Source organism: Coregonus lavaretus, assembly GCF_964263955.1.
Source record: "Coregonus lavaretus genome assembly, chromosome: 19".
Lineage (NCBI taxonomy): Eukaryota > Metazoa > Chordata > Actinopteri > Salmoniformes > Salmonidae > Coregonus > Coregonus lavaretus.
In genome coordinates, this window is record NC_140006.1 from 10323794 (window position 1) to 10338880 (window position 15087).

Here is a 15087-nt window from a genome sequence, read left to right on the forward strand (position 1 = left end):
GGGGCATATGGGGGAGGGAATGCTGTCTCCCTCCAGCAGGTGGTGTTTTTTCGTTGTTTCGCCTATCAAGCAAGGAGTTTTTGTATGACGTCATTGAGTGTCGAAGTAGGTCAACAAGAAAAAAGGAATGGCTTATTTGCTACGTGAGGTTTATTTGATCGAATATAAGTTTCGTAATGCTTAATTTGTTACGAGTGTACTGATGTAAGTAGGACACGTGACTCCCAGGCAACTTTGAGAAAAAACACTTTATATCAGAGCTGTCTCGGTGATGGTTATGCATATTCATGCCATAAGGCTAGTAGCATAGCATCTCTCTCCATTGAAAACAGGCGGTTGACGTAAAACCCTTATCGAATATTAAAAAAGGTATTACAATAATGAGATGTATCCACCAATCCAAAGAAAGGATAAACTGGACAGGCCGCTTTGTGGATAACGTCGACTCCCATTGTTAGGGCAGAGAGACATGCATCTTGTCAGTATATCCATAATCGTTGTACATGACAGTTTACCCAATTTAACCACAACATTCAGAAGTCAGAGAGCATAACCGATCCTAGATCAGCGCTCTGGAGCAAACTATCGCTGAACAGCGGCAGTCGTGTTATAGCGACTGTTGCTTTTGTTGTCAGCAAAATGGCGACAAGCGGAGAAGCCCCTGAATCTTGGTACCTGGCTCTGCTCGGCTTTGCAGAACATTTTCGCACCTCAAGTCCCCCCAAGATCCGTCTCTGCGTCCACTGTCTGCAGGCGGTGTTTCAGTTCAAGCCGCCGCAGAGGGTCGAAGCCCGAACCCATCTACAACTGGGCTCGGTACTCTACCACCACACCAAGAACACCGAACTCGCCCGGAGCCACTTGGAGAAAGCGGTGAGCATTTCCTAGGAAACTTCGTGGATGTGGTGGAGGGGAAAGGAAGGCCGCAGTTAGGGCAAAGCGGTCTGTGTTACAAATCAGAAAAGTGAACCAACGTGCTTGATTTAATCAGTGAGAATATTACATTATCGCGTGACAGCTTACAATAATTGTTAGGATATCAATAAAGCAATGCAACATTCCATGTACAAAACTGATATTGAAACTAACTTTCGCACTCTATTTTCTTCCACAGTGGTTCATATCACAACAAGTATCCTTTTGCATTAGAATGATTTCGTGTGTGAGAACATGCATCGAACTCAGTAGTTCTCAAACGTCTCCCCGTTCCATTTATTTGATCTATTCCCGAACTAGCACACCTGATTCAACTTGTTAATTAATCATCAAGATTCAACTTGTTAATTAATCATCAAGATTCAACTTGTTAATTAATCATCAAGCCCTTGAAAAAGTGAATCAGGTGAACTAGTTCTGGGCTACGACAAAATTGTGAAACATTGGGGCTCCCCCCAGGGAGGGGAGGGACTGTTTATATGGTTGTTGTTGCGAGCCACTTAGTCAATAAGCATCGTTCAGTTTAGAATGCAAATAGCTTAATCAGCTGTGTTTGCTAGGGATGGGGAAATAGTGTGACACCACTCCGGCCCCCGAGTGAGATGTACCTTCATGATTCATGTTGCGTAAAATGCTGCCACCACTTCCTCACTGAGTTCTTGAAAAGACAAGGTTGAGAAACAAGGGACTTTTTGGTAGTTAGAGTGGGGGTTTCAGATATGGAGGTCAAGGACGGGAGGTTGATAGGCGTCAAGCACAAAAATGGAAATACGTATTTTGGAAAAGTTGAAGAAACAAAGGGGGAAAAACCTGGGACAAGAGATGATGTTGAGAGAGAGAAGTACAAAAATGGGAAATCATGCTACAGCAGTTCGGAAGGTGAAACTGACAAGAGGAAGATGGTGGCAGGGTTGAGGGAACCAGGAAAAATAGAATATGTACGTTAGTAGCTCAGAATGTGAAACTGATGCGTGACATGTAGACATGTAGGGAGAGGATAATGTAAAAAAAGGAGGAGTGGATTCGGAGCTGCAAGGTGTGGAGGTTGATGTGTCTGTGAAGAAAGAAAAGGATGACAAAGATGATTCTGGCCCAGTGGGATTGAGAATTTTGGAGAGAATGCATCCTTGCCTTCTGGCTGATTACATATGTGGTGTCAGGTTGGGTGAAGAAGAGTTTGGGGACTGTTGAGTCGGTGAAAGTAACTCAAAGTGGACTTGTGATGATTTTTTTGCGTTTCTTCTGTCCAGAGGGAGCGGGCACTTCTCACCACGTGCCTAGGGACAAGAACTGTGACTTGCTTTGCTCTCCGGAGCAGGGAGTCGTTGAAAGGAGTGATACCTGGGGTGACGTTAAGTGTTAAGGATGATCAACTGAAATGGAAGATTCCCAGTGTCTGACGCCCGTCATTTAGTGCGACGCAGACCCGGTGGAGAGCGTGGCGAAACAGAGAAGACACTCTTATCCCATGAGAGCTTTTGTCCTGAACCCATTACAGTGTTTTAGGTGCCAAGTCTTATGTCATGTTGCAGCATTGTGTAGGAGGGAGATTCCTAAATGTGAGAAGTGTGCAGTCCGGGCATGAGACAAAGGAATGTGTAGTTTTGGTGGAAAGAGTTGTGTGTGTGTGTGTGTGTGGTTTAACTGTAGGGGTACCCATGGTACTGGAGAGCAGAAGTGTCCGGTGAGGGAGGGGCAGGTTGAGGTTGCCAGGATCAGAGTATTACAGAAGGTGTCGTATGCTGAGGCAGTGAAGAGAATAGTAGAGGAAGATGGATCCTAAGAGGCTCCCTGTGAGTAGGCAGAGACCAATCGAGAGTGATAGGAATAATGTGCTTCAGAAAGGTTGGTTTCTTCCCTTTCATAGCCGTGGTTATCAACTGTAGTGCAGAAATGGAACGTAAATCACAGAAAATAGATGTGGTGGCAGCTGCAGAGAAGTATACTTGGGTGTACGAGATTTTGCTGCAGAAGAGTTATAAGGTGTGTTGAACGATAGTGTCCCGTCCTCCCAGCAATCTTTCTTCCCTTTTCCCTTCACAAAGTTTAATGAATTCACACTTAATGAATTCACACAATTCACACTAAATAAGAAAAATGTATGAATAGGGAGGCCGTGACCGGCCTCATACTCCAATACAGTAGGTGGCGGTGTATGCACCTCTCGGTTGCTATCCGCCATATTCAAATTTAAAGAAGGGTGCCCAGGGGAGGTTTGATAACCACTGATCTAACTGAAGAAAAGATGACCATGCTTTCATTTCTTTTTTTTACGTCTTCATTAATACTAGTGTTATTGTTCAGATTGCAGAAAAATACATTTCCTTTACAAACAATACCAGATCCCTCAGTTTGAAGATGTCAAATTTGAGGCTGCAAGTCTTCTGTCAGAGCTCTATTGCCAACAGGTAAGTGAAGTGTTGTTATCCTTGGCACCCTGTGGCCTTCCTTCACCTTGCACTTGGCCATTTCCTGAATTTAAACAGTTCTGTTCACTCTTGTCTTTGCATTTTTATTTGTCATCCTTTCTGCAGTTATCAGCCTTTTTTCAATACAATGTCATACTCATTAATGTGTCAAAATGTCATACTCATTCATTTTACTTTTTGGCTGTTATGTCATCATAAAATAAGCTTGATCAGTAATCCTTACATTGTCTTTTTCCTCATTGAGCTGCTTTTGCATGTAAGTGAACTCTGAAACTAAGATAAAGTAGCATATGGTAGTTTGTTTAAAAAACACTTCTAAATGTAGGTTTCTGTATTGTAGTAAAAGTTATTTAAGTTATTGAACTGATTATCTCTGGTCTTTTTTTGAAGAATCTGGTTGACTCTGCAAAGCCCTTGCTGCGGAAGGCCATCCAGATCTCCCAACAAACTCCCTACTGGCACTGCAGATTACTCTTCCAACTGGCGGTAAGTCAAACTAATAACTCAATCTGTAAATGTATTTAAGCTTTGAAATAACCTCTATTTACAGTGCCTTCAGAAAGTATTCACACCCCTTGACTTATTCCACATTTTGTTGTTACAGCCTGAATTCAAAATGGATTAAAACAAAAAACAATCTCACCCATCTAGACACAATACCCCATAATGACAAAGTTCAAATGTGTTTTTTTAAACATTTTTGCTAATTTATTGAAAATGAAATACAGATATCTCATGTTAGAACCACCTTTGGCAGCAATTACAGCTGTGAGTCTTTCTGACACCTGGATTGTATAATATTTGCACATTGTTCTTAAAAATATTCTTCAAGCTCTGTCAAGTTGTTTTTTGACCATTGCTAGACAGCCATTTTCAAGTCTTGCCTCAGATTTTCAAGTAGATTTAAGTCAACTGTAACTAGGCCACTCAGGAACATTCAATGTCGTCTTGGTAAGCAACTCCACTATATATTTGGCCTAGTGTTTTAAGTTATTGTCCTGCTGAAAGGTGAATTTGTCTCCCAGTGTCTGTTGGAAAGTAGACTGAACCAGGTGTTCCTCAAGGATTTTGCCTGTGCTTAGCTCTATTCCGTTTATTTTTATCCTAAAAAACTCAGTAGTCCTTGCCGATGACAAGCATACCCATAACAAAATGCAGCTTGAAAATATGAAGTGGTAGTCGGTGATGTCTTGTTGGATTTGCCCGAAACATAACGCTTTGTATTCAGGACATGAAGTTAATTTCTTTGCCACATTTTTTAAATCCAGTTTTATACTAAACAAACGCAACATGTAAAGTGTTGGTCCCATGTTTCATGAGCTGAAATAAAAGATCCCAGAAATATTTTTCCATACACACAAAAAGCTTATTTCTCTCAAATTTTGTGCACAAATTTGTTTACATTCCTGTTAGTGAGCATTTCTCCTTTGCCAAGATAATCCATCCACCTGACAGGTGTGGCATATCAAGAAGCTGATTAAACAGCATGATCATTACACAGGTGCACCTTGTGCTGGGGACAATAAAAGGCCACTAAAATGTGCAGTTTGGTCACATAACACAATGCCACAGATGTCTGAAGTTTTAAGGGAGCATGCAGTTGGCATGCTGACTGCAGGAATGTCCACGAGCTGTTGCCAGAGAATTGAATGTTAAATTCTCGACCATAAGCCGGCTCCGTCGTTTTAGAGAATTTGGAAGTATGTCCAACCGGCCTCACAACCGCAGACCATAGGTAACCACGCCAGCCCAGGACCTCCACATCCAGCTTCTTCACCTGCGGGACCGTCTGAGACTAGCCGTCCGGACAGCTGATGAAACTGAGGAGTATTTCTGTCTGTAATAAAGCCCTTTTGTGGGGGAAAAACTCATTCTGATTGTCTGGGCCTGGCTCCCAAGTGGGTGGACCTATGCGCTCCCAGGTCCACCCATGGCTGCGCCCCTTCCAAGTCAAGTGAATTCCATAGATTAGGGCCTAATGAATGTATTTCAATTGACTGATTTCCTTATATGAACTGTAACTCAGTAAAATTGTTGCGTTTATATTTTTGTTCAGTATACTTTAGTGCCTTATTGCAAAGGATGCATGTTTTGGAATATTTTTGTTCTGTATTTTTACTCTGTCATTTAGGTTAGGGTTGTGGAGTAACTACAATGTGGTTGATCTATCCTCAGTTTTTAACTCTTAACTGTTTTAAAATCATCATTGGCCTCATGGTGAAATCCCTGAACAGTTTCCTTCCTCTCCAGCAACTGAGTTAGGAAGGACACCTGTATTTTTGTAGTGACTGGGTGTATTGATAAACCATCCAAAGTGTAATGAATAACTTCACCATGGTGAAAGGGATATTTAATGTTATTTTTTTCTACCAATAGGTTCCCTTCTTTGCGAGGCATTGGAAAACCTCCCTGGTCTTTGTGGTTGAATCTGTGTTTGAAATTCACTGCTCGACTGAGGGATCTTACAGATAATTGTATGTGCGGGGTACAGAGATGAGGTAGTCATTGAAAAAATCATGTTAAACACTATTATTGCACACAGAGTGAGTCCATGCAACTCAGTATGTGACTTGTTAAGCAAATTGACTCCTGAACTTATTTAGGCTTGCCATAACAAAGGGGTTGAATACTTATTGACTAAATACATTTCAGCATTTCATTTTTAATTAATTTGTATATAAAAATATTTAAAAAAGACATACAGTACCAGTCAAAAGTTTGGACACACCTACTCATTCCAGGATTTTTTTTTTTTTTTTTTTACTGTTTTCTACATTGTAGAATAATAGTGAAGACATCAAAACTATAAAGTAACACGGGGGACCAGTATGAAAAAAAAAAAATTATGCACTCACTACATTGACTCAAGTCGCTCTGGATAAGAGCGTCTGCTAAATGACTAAAACGTAAATGATATGGAATCATGTAGTAACCAAAAAAGTGTTAAACAAATCAATATATATTTGAGATTCTTCAAAGTAGCCACCCTTTTCCTTGATGACAGCTTTGCATACTCTTGGCATTCTCTCAACCAGCTTCATGAGGTAGTCACCTGGAATGCATTTCAATGAACAGGTGTGCCTTGTTAAAAGTTAATTTGTTGAATTTCTTTCCTTCTTAATGCGTTTGAGCCAATCAGTTGTGTTGTGACAAGGTATGGTTGGTAAACAGAAGAAGATAGCCCTATTTGGTAAAAGACCAAGTCCATATTATGGCAAGAACAGCTCAAATAAGCAAAGAGAAACGACAGACCATTACTTTAAGACATGAAGGTCAGTCAATCCGGAAAATTACAAGAACTTTGAACGTTTCTTCAAGTGCAGTCGCAAAGACCATCAAGCGCTATGATGAAACTGGCTCTCATGAGGACCACCACAGGAATGGAAGACCCAGAGTTACCTCTACTGCAGAGGATAAGTTCAATAAAGTTACCAGCCTCAGAAATTGCAGTCCAAAGAAATACTTCAGAGTTCAAGTAACAGACACATCTCAACATCAACTGTTCAGAGGGGACAGTGTGAATCAGGCCTTCATGGTCGAATTGCTGCAAAGAAACCACTACTAAAGGACACCAATAAGAAAAAGAGACCTGCTTGGGCCAAGAAACATGAGCAATGGACATTAGACCGGTGGAAATGTGTCCTTTGGTCTGGAGTCCAAATTGGAGATTCTTGGTTCCAACCGCCGTGTCTTCGTGAGATGCGGTGTGGGTGAACGGATGATCTCCGCATGTGTATTTCCCACCGTAAATCATGGAGGAGGAGGTATTATAGTGTGGGGGTGCTTTGCTGGTGACACTGTCAGTGATTTATTTAGAATTCAAGGCACACTTAACCAGCATGGCTACCACAGCATTCTCCAGTGATACGCCATCCCATCTGGTTTGGGCTTAGTGGGACTTTTGTTTTTCAACAGGACAATGACCCAACACATCTCCAGGCTGTGTAAGGGCTATTTGACAATTAGCCTGGCCTCCACAATCACCTGACCTCAATCCAAGTGAGATGGTTGGACCGCAGAGTGAAGGAAAAGCAGCAAACAAGTGCTCAGCATATGTGGGAACTCCTTCAAGACTGTTGGAAAAGCATTCCAGGTGAAGCTGGTTGAGAGAATGCCAAGAGTGTGAAAAGCTGTCATCAAGGCAAAGGGTGGCTACTTTGAAGAATCTAAAATATATTTTGATTTGTTTAACACTTTTTTGGTTACTACATGATTCCAGAGTTGCAAGGAAAAAGCCATATCTCAGACTGGCCAATAAAAAGAAAAGATTAAGATGGGCAGTCAGATATATGGCTTTTTCTTTGCAACTCTGCCTAGAAGGTCAGCATCCCGGAGTCGCCTCTTCACTGTTGACGTTGAGACTGGTGTTTTGCGGGTACTATTTAATGAAGCTGCCAGTTGAGGACCTGTGAGGCTCCTGTTTCTCAAACTAGACGCTAATGTATTTGTCCTCTTGCTCAGTTGTGCACCGGGGCCTCTCACTCTTCTATCTATTCTGGTTTGAGCCAGTTTGTGCTGTTCTGTGAAGGGAGTAGTATATAGCGTTGTACGAGATCTTCAGTTTCTTGGCAATTTCTCACATGGAATAGCCTTCATTTCTCAGAACAAGAATAGACTGACGAGTTTCAGAAGAACGTTTTTGAGCCTGTAATCGAACCCACAATTGCTGATGTTACAGATACTCAACTAGTCTCAAGAAGTTTTATTGCTTCTTTAATCAGCACAACAGTTTTCAGCTGTGCTAACATAATTGCAAAAGGGTATTCTAATGAACAATTAGCCTTTTTAAAATGATAAACTTGGATTAGGAAACACAATGTGCCATTGGAACACAGGACTGATGGTTGCTGATAATGGGCCTCTGTACGCCTATGTAGATATTCCATAAAAAATCAGCTATTTCCACCTACAATAGCCATTTACAACATTAACATTGTCTACACTGTATTTCTGATAAATTTCAATGGACAAAAAAATTGCTTTTCTTTCGAAAACAAGGACATTTCTAAGTGACCCCAAACTTTTGAACGGTAGTATACAGTGAGGGGAAAAAAGTATTTGATCCCCTGCTAATTTTGTACGTTTGCCCACTGACAAATAAATGATCAGTCTATAATTTTAATGGTAGGTTTATTTGAACAGTGAGAGACAGAATAACAACAACAAAAAATCCAGAAAAACGCATGTTAAAAATGTTATGAATTAATTTGCATTTTAATTAGGGAAATAAGTATTTGACCCCTCTGCAAAACATGACTTAGTACTTGGTGGCAAAACCCTTGTTGGCAATCACAGAGGTCAGACGTTTCTTGTAGTTGGCCACCAGGTTTGCACACATCTCAGGAGGGATTTTGTCCCACACCACTTTGCAGATCTTCTCTAAGTCATTAAGGTTTCGAGGCTGACGTTTGGCAACTCGAACCTTCAGCTCCCTCCACAGATTTTCTATGGGATTAAGGTCTGGAGACTGGCTAGGCCACTCCAGGACCTTAATGTGCTTCTTCTTGAGCCACTCCTTTGTTGCCTTGGCCGTGTGTTTTGGGTCATTGTCATGCTGGAATACCCATCCACGACCCATTTTCAATGCCCTGGCTGAGGGAAGGAGGTTCTCACCCAAGATTTGACGGTACATGGCCCCGTCCATCGTCCCTTTGATGCGGTGAAGTTGTCCTGTCCCCTTAGCAGAAAAACACCCCCAAAGCATAATGTTTCCACCTCCATGTTTGACGGTGGGAATGGTGTTCTTGGTGTCATAGGCAGCATTCCTCCTCCTCCAAACAGTTGAGTTGATGCCAAAGAGCTCGATTTTGGTCTCATCTGACCACAACACTTTCACCCAGTTCTCCTCTGAATCATTCAGATGTTCATTGACAAACTTCAGACGGGCCTGTATATGTGCTTTCTTGAGCAGGGGGACCTTGCGGGCGCTGCAGGATTTCAGTCCTTCACGGCGTAGTGTGTTACCAATTGTTTTCTTGGTGACTATGGTCCCAGCTGCCTTGAGATCATTGACAAGATCCTCCTGTGTAGTTCTGGGCTGATTCCTCACCATTCTCATGATCATTGCAACTCCACGAGGTGAGATCTTGCATGGAGCCCCAGGCCGAGGGAGATTGACAGTTATTTTGTGTTTCTTCCATTTGCGAATAATCACACCAACTGTTGTCACCATCTCACCAAGCTGTTTGGCGATGGTCTTGTAGCCCATTCCAGCCTTGTGTAGGTCTACAATCTTGTCCCTGACATCCTTGGAGAGCTCTTTGGTCTTGGCCATGGTGGAGAGTTTGGAATCTGATTGATTGCTTCTGTGGACAGGTGACTTTTTATACAGGTAACAAGCTGAGATTAGGAGCACTCCCTTTAAGAGTGTGCTCCTAATCTCAGCTCGTTACCTGTATAAAAGACACCTGGGAGCCAGAAATCTTTCTGATTGAGAGGGGGTCAAATACTTATTTCCCTCATTAAAATGCAAATCAATTTATAACATTTTTGACATGCGTTTTTCTGGATTTTGTTGTTGTTATTCTGTCTCTCACTGTTCAAATAAACCTACCATTAAAATTATAGACAGATCATTTCTTTGTCAGTAGGCAAACGTACGAAATCAGCAGGGGATCAAATACTTTTTTCCCTCACTGTATATTATTCCACTGACATTATGGGGTATTGTGTTTAGGCCAGTGACACAAAATCTAAATGTAATCAATTTTAAATTCAGGCTGTAACGCAACAAAATGTGGAAAAAGTAAAGGGGTGTGAATACTTTCTGAAGGCACTGTACTTATATATTGATAATTAGTTACTTTCCTCAATGGTCCTGTTTCTTCCCCTCAGCAACTGCACACGCTGGAGAAGGATCTAGTGTCAGCCTGTGACCTCCTGGGGGTTGGGGCAGAGTATGCCCGGGTAGTGGGCTCCGAATACACCAGGTAGTGTATCATGGTACAACACAACATAAGTCAAACCATTTGAGCAGTTCTCGTCATGTCCGTACATTGTCAAGGTGTTGTTTTACTGCTCTGATGACGACTAGTGTTGTAGTCTGGTTATAAGATGTTACTGATATTCTTATGTTCTTTCCTCTCGCACAGAGCCCTCTTTCTTTTGAGTAAAGGAATGGTAAGTTGAGAAACATACTGATCATCTCAAGATTCTCTCATGATGATGAATTCAAATTAAGTCATGATAATTTCTATGAAGTAAATTCAATATAAAATTCTGCTGGAGCCACTTAGACCATTACTTCCTTGACTGTTTTAATGAAAGTCTTGATGCCCACCTAATAAACAAAACAAATGCTAATTTTGTGCTGTTTAATGAAAGGGATAATCCACCCCAATCCACTAATTCCTAAAATGAACAGTGTTAAATAACACTATGTTACCTGTTTTAAGAAGAGTGAAATGTCACCCTGTGTGTTTGTCTGAAGCTGCTGCTGATGGAGAGGAAGCTTGGGGAGGTGCATCCTCTGCTGACGCTGTGTGGGACCATCGTGGAGAACTGGCAGGGAAACCCCATCCAGAAGGAGTCCCTCAGGGTGTTCTTCCTGGTGCTGCAGGTCACACACTACCTGGACGCTGGACAGGTACAGAAATCAGTATCACTTTTATTCGGCAAGAACATTTACGCATACCTGGAATTTGATTTGAAGTGTTTCCGCCAGCAACAGACAAAGTATATATAGACAGGAATTTACGCAATCGACTTACTGTATTTGAGTGTGGTCACTGGTCACAAAATATAAGAGAAGGGCCTGTTATTGAAACATGTTTGAAATGGGACTTAATCAACACGACAGGAATTAAGAGCAATAAGCAAGCAGAGATGAACTCATCATACAACGCGCAGGAATTATTCCATATGCAGCCCCACTTGTAAAGGCACATAACTGATGTGATGAATACATTTATTTGGGCTGATAGGTTAAGAGTGTGAAGCCGTGTCTGAAGCAGCTCCAGCAGTGCATCCAGACCATCTCTACACTCCACGATGATGAGATCCTACCCAGTAACCCTGCTGACCTGTTCCACTGGTTGCCCAAGGAGCACATGTGTGTCCTCGTCTACCTGGTGGGATACAGACACTGTACATGACCTTTGACCTCTATGGGTCATATTGTTGTCACTACATATGTTAAAACAGTGACTTTACTTTTTTCTCACACAGGTGACAGTCATGCACTCCATGCAAGCAGGCTACCTGGAGAAGGCCCAGAAATACACAGACAAAGCTCTCATGCAGCTGGAAAAGCTCAAAAGTAAGTCATGGGAATCATCACCATAGAATTACATATCGAAGTAATTTCATAGGATCTCTGTGATCCTCACTCTCTGAACCTCACCCTCTCTCAACAGCTCCCAGTGATTTTTTTTTTTGCAGTAGTAGTATTCATGTGTTTGTTGGTAACTTTCTGTTGTTATTGATTGTATTGTTGTGTTTTCTAGTGCTGGACTCCAGCCCCATCCTCTCCACATTCCAAGTCATCCTACTGGAGCACATCATCATGTGCCGACTTGTCACTGGTCACAAGGCCACGGCACTGCAAGAGGTATGGAACTAGCTTAACATTCACATTCATTCATGTATACAGATAGTTAGACTGAAGCACACATTTTTGATGATGTTTCCCTATTCTCAGATCTCTCAGGTGTGTCAGCTGTGCGCTCAGTCCCCCAGGTTATTCACCAACCACGCATCCCAGCTACACACTCTGCTAGTGAGTATCAGAGATGTTGAGTTTTTCAGGCCTTCTAATGTGATTTGTTATATCTGTATGTTATAAATTAAATGGACAGGTAGTAATTTTGTCCAGATGTTCTATGTTGTGCCAATCACATCCCTTATCACGCTTGTGGTCTGTTCCAGGGTCTGTACTGCATCTCAGTGAACTGCATGGATAACGCAGAGGCGCAGTTCACTGCTGCCCTGCGGGTGAGTGACGTGAGTGTCTCTACTAAGATACCTATTGGCAAAATTAGTAACCTCTTAGTTTTATATTTCTGGGTGTGTTTACTGAAATACCTGTTTCACTCTTCCAGCTGACGACGCACCAGGAGCTGTGGGCGTTCATCGTGACCAACTTGGCCAGCGTCTACATCAGGGAGGGCAACAGGCACCAGGAGGTCAGAGGGCATCGGGTGCATTCAGGATCGCAGGGTTGTGGTGATGAATGGGAATGGCACTTCTTGACTTGGGTCTAACGTCCCTTTTTCTGTTATAACAGCTTTATAGTCTGTTGGAGAGGATAAACCCAGATCACAACTTCCCTGTCAGGTAAGAAAATATGTTTATATGGTTATCTATGTATTTTGGCAGCTCCAAGTGCATTCTTGCGATGTTTGAATCTAAATTGACTCCTCCGCCCCTCCCGTTCCAGCTCTCACTGTCTGCGAGCAGCAGCCTTCTACATCCGTGGACTCCTCTCTTTCTTCCAGGGACGATACAATGAGGCTAAGTAAGTTTATGGCTCACCAGACATTGTAGCAACAGCACAATTTCTTTATGTATGTTTCCAATACATCGCATACAAATAATATCTTCACCACACACATTTTGAATACCCTGCTCAGTTGGAAAGAAAGCCTAAGAGCACAACTGTGAAGCCTAAACCAAAAATTAGCTTATGACTGTGTGTCCCATTAGGCGGTTCCTGAGGGAGACTCTGAAGATGTCCAATGCTGAAGACCTGAATCGTCTGACTGCATGCTCTCTGGTCCTACTGGGCCATATCTTCTACGTGCTGGGGAACCACCGGGTGAGATCACATCAAAGGGCACTCCAGGGTTTTATAGCAGTGTTTCCCAAACCACATAATGCCTCAGAGCAATGCTAGGAGGTGTGCGTCAATCTGAACTATGCATTTGGTGCTTTGTTTCCTCCAGGAGAGCAACAACATGGTGGTTCCAGCTATGCAGTTGGCCAGCAAGATCCCCGACATGTCAGTCCAGCTCTGGTCCTCAGCTCTGCTCAAGGGTAAGACGACAGAGGTGTGTGTGTGTGTGTGTGTGTGTGTGTGTGTGTGTGTGTGTGTGTGTGTGTGTGTGTGTGTGTGTGTATGTGTGTGTGTGACATACTGACTGGGACTGTGTGTTTTCCTCCCTGTAGATCTGAACAAGGCTTGTGGGAACACGATAGACGCCCACGAGGCGGCTCAGATGCACCAGAACTTCTCCCAGCAGCTCCTGCAGGACCACATCGCTGCCTGCAGTCTCCCTGAGCACAACCTCATCAGTGTAAGGATCCATCAATCAAGCTATCAATATGGATATAATCCCTGCACAGCCTTCTAAAGCATAACTTCATTAGGATAAGAACTCATCAATCAATTAATCAATCGACATATATCAGTTAGTCATCATCCATCAATATCTTTGTACTGCACCATGGTGAATATTTATCCACAGAAAATGCCCAACATGCACAGCTAGAGGAATGAATGTGAGACAGTGAGCTGATGGACTGAGTGTTGTTATTGTTGTTGTTGCAGTGGACGGATGGACCACCTCCAGTGGGCCAGTTCCAGGCCCAGAACGGACCCACTACCAGCCTGGCCAGCCTGCTCTGAGCACCACCACGCCATGAAAGGGCGAGAGAGGAAGGGAACGGTAGAGGGGATAGAAGGAGGGATAGAGCATTGAAGGGAAAGAAAAGAAGAGGAAGACTCATATGCCGCTGATCTGCATACAGCCTGGATGCCGGTCTGTTTGAACATTGGTGTTACCATGCCAACGAGAAGAGCTAACTAATGCTGAAATGGAATACGACAGAGAGCGAGTACCTCAGACTGCCACTGGACACATAATGAAAGTAGAGTACCTTATAGAGTTGAAACCTCACATCTAATCTAACCTCACATATTTTACTGATATCCACACGGCAGTCAAAGCTAGCTTTTTGGTCTAGCTGGTGGTGTGTATGGTTGACAGAGCGAAAAGACACCACCTGTACCCCAAGCTCAAGGCAGAACAATAAACCAGTGAGAAGACGGTCACTGGGATACTGGAGCACATGCGAGAGAGAACTTTAAACTGTGGTCCTCTGTAGCTCAGCTGGTAGAGCACGGCGCTTGTAACGCCAAGGTAGTGGGTTCGATCCCCGGGACCACCCATACACAAAAATGTATGACTGTAAGTCGCTTTGGATAAAAGCGTCTGCTAAATGGCTTATTATTATTATTATTATTATTATTATTATTATTATTATTATTATTATTATTATTAAACAATGGTTAGGTCTTACACTCTAACAACAGTCCTAGAGTTGGAAATAAAGGCATTGGATTGGGTGAATATTTTAATGTCATATTGTTACTCTATTCATTTTTAATGGCAAATAGAATTTGGGGGGGCAGCAGTGTTTGCACCTGTTTTTTCACTAGGTGATAACTAAACTCAAACTTTACCTAGATATGTTATTCCTACTCATATTTTACCTTTTTGTTATACCTTTCATGTTTTGTATGTACCTTTGTAAATCTCCATGTTTTTTTAGGAATCTAAAAAGTACCGTCTGAACTCTCCTACCATATCCATTGCAACCAGAGGGGGGCACTGCTGAGTCATATTTGAGCAACCTGTTGGTGAAATTGCAAAGGACACTTCTTACTTGTATTTTACAGAACTGTTTTTAATGAGTGATAGGTTTTTCAAGAATAACACAATTCTTATTCACTGTCTAATTATATTTGAATGTCACTGTATTTTTTGTATGGTTATCCCAATGC

General features: G+C 42.3%; 1 protein-coding gene across 1 annotated transcript; it reads left to right on the forward strand.

Annotated features, from left to right (window-relative positions):
- Positions 1-481: 481 nt before the first annotated feature.
- LOC311146756 (MAU2 chromatid cohesion factor homolog) lies at positions 482-14020 on the forward strand. Its single transcript, XM_084183321.1, has 19 exons — positions 482-873; positions 1115-1132; positions 3279-3344; positions 3756-3851; positions 10200-10294; positions 10457-10484; positions 10795-10950; positions 11288-11434; positions 11532-11622; positions 11810-11913; positions 12004-12081; positions 12231-12296; positions 12404-12487; positions 12589-12638; positions 12742-12819; positions 13008-13119; positions 13247-13337; positions 13470-13597; positions 13852-14020. Exons 1-19 carry the CDS (start codon positions 640-642, stop codon positions 13927-13929), a joined length of 1800 nt encoding a protein of 599 aa, XP_084039447.1. The 5' UTR covers positions 482-639; the 3' UTR covers positions 13930-14020.
- The last annotated feature ends 1067 nt before the right edge of the window (positions 14021-15087 follow it).

Coding starts and splice junctions, on each gene's coding strand:
- LOC311146756 (XM_084183321.1), top strand. CDS start 640: ATGGCGACAAGCGGAGAAGCCCCTGAATCTTGGTACCTGGCTCTGCTC. Junction 10,951..11,287: donor ACTACCTGGACGCTGGACAG/GTACAGAAATCA, acceptor TTGGGCTGATAG/GTTAAGAGTGTGAAGCCGTG. Junction 12,297..12,403: donor AGTTCACTGCTGCCCTGCGG/GTGAGTGACGTG, acceptor TCACTCTTCCAG/CTGACGACGCACCAGGAGCT.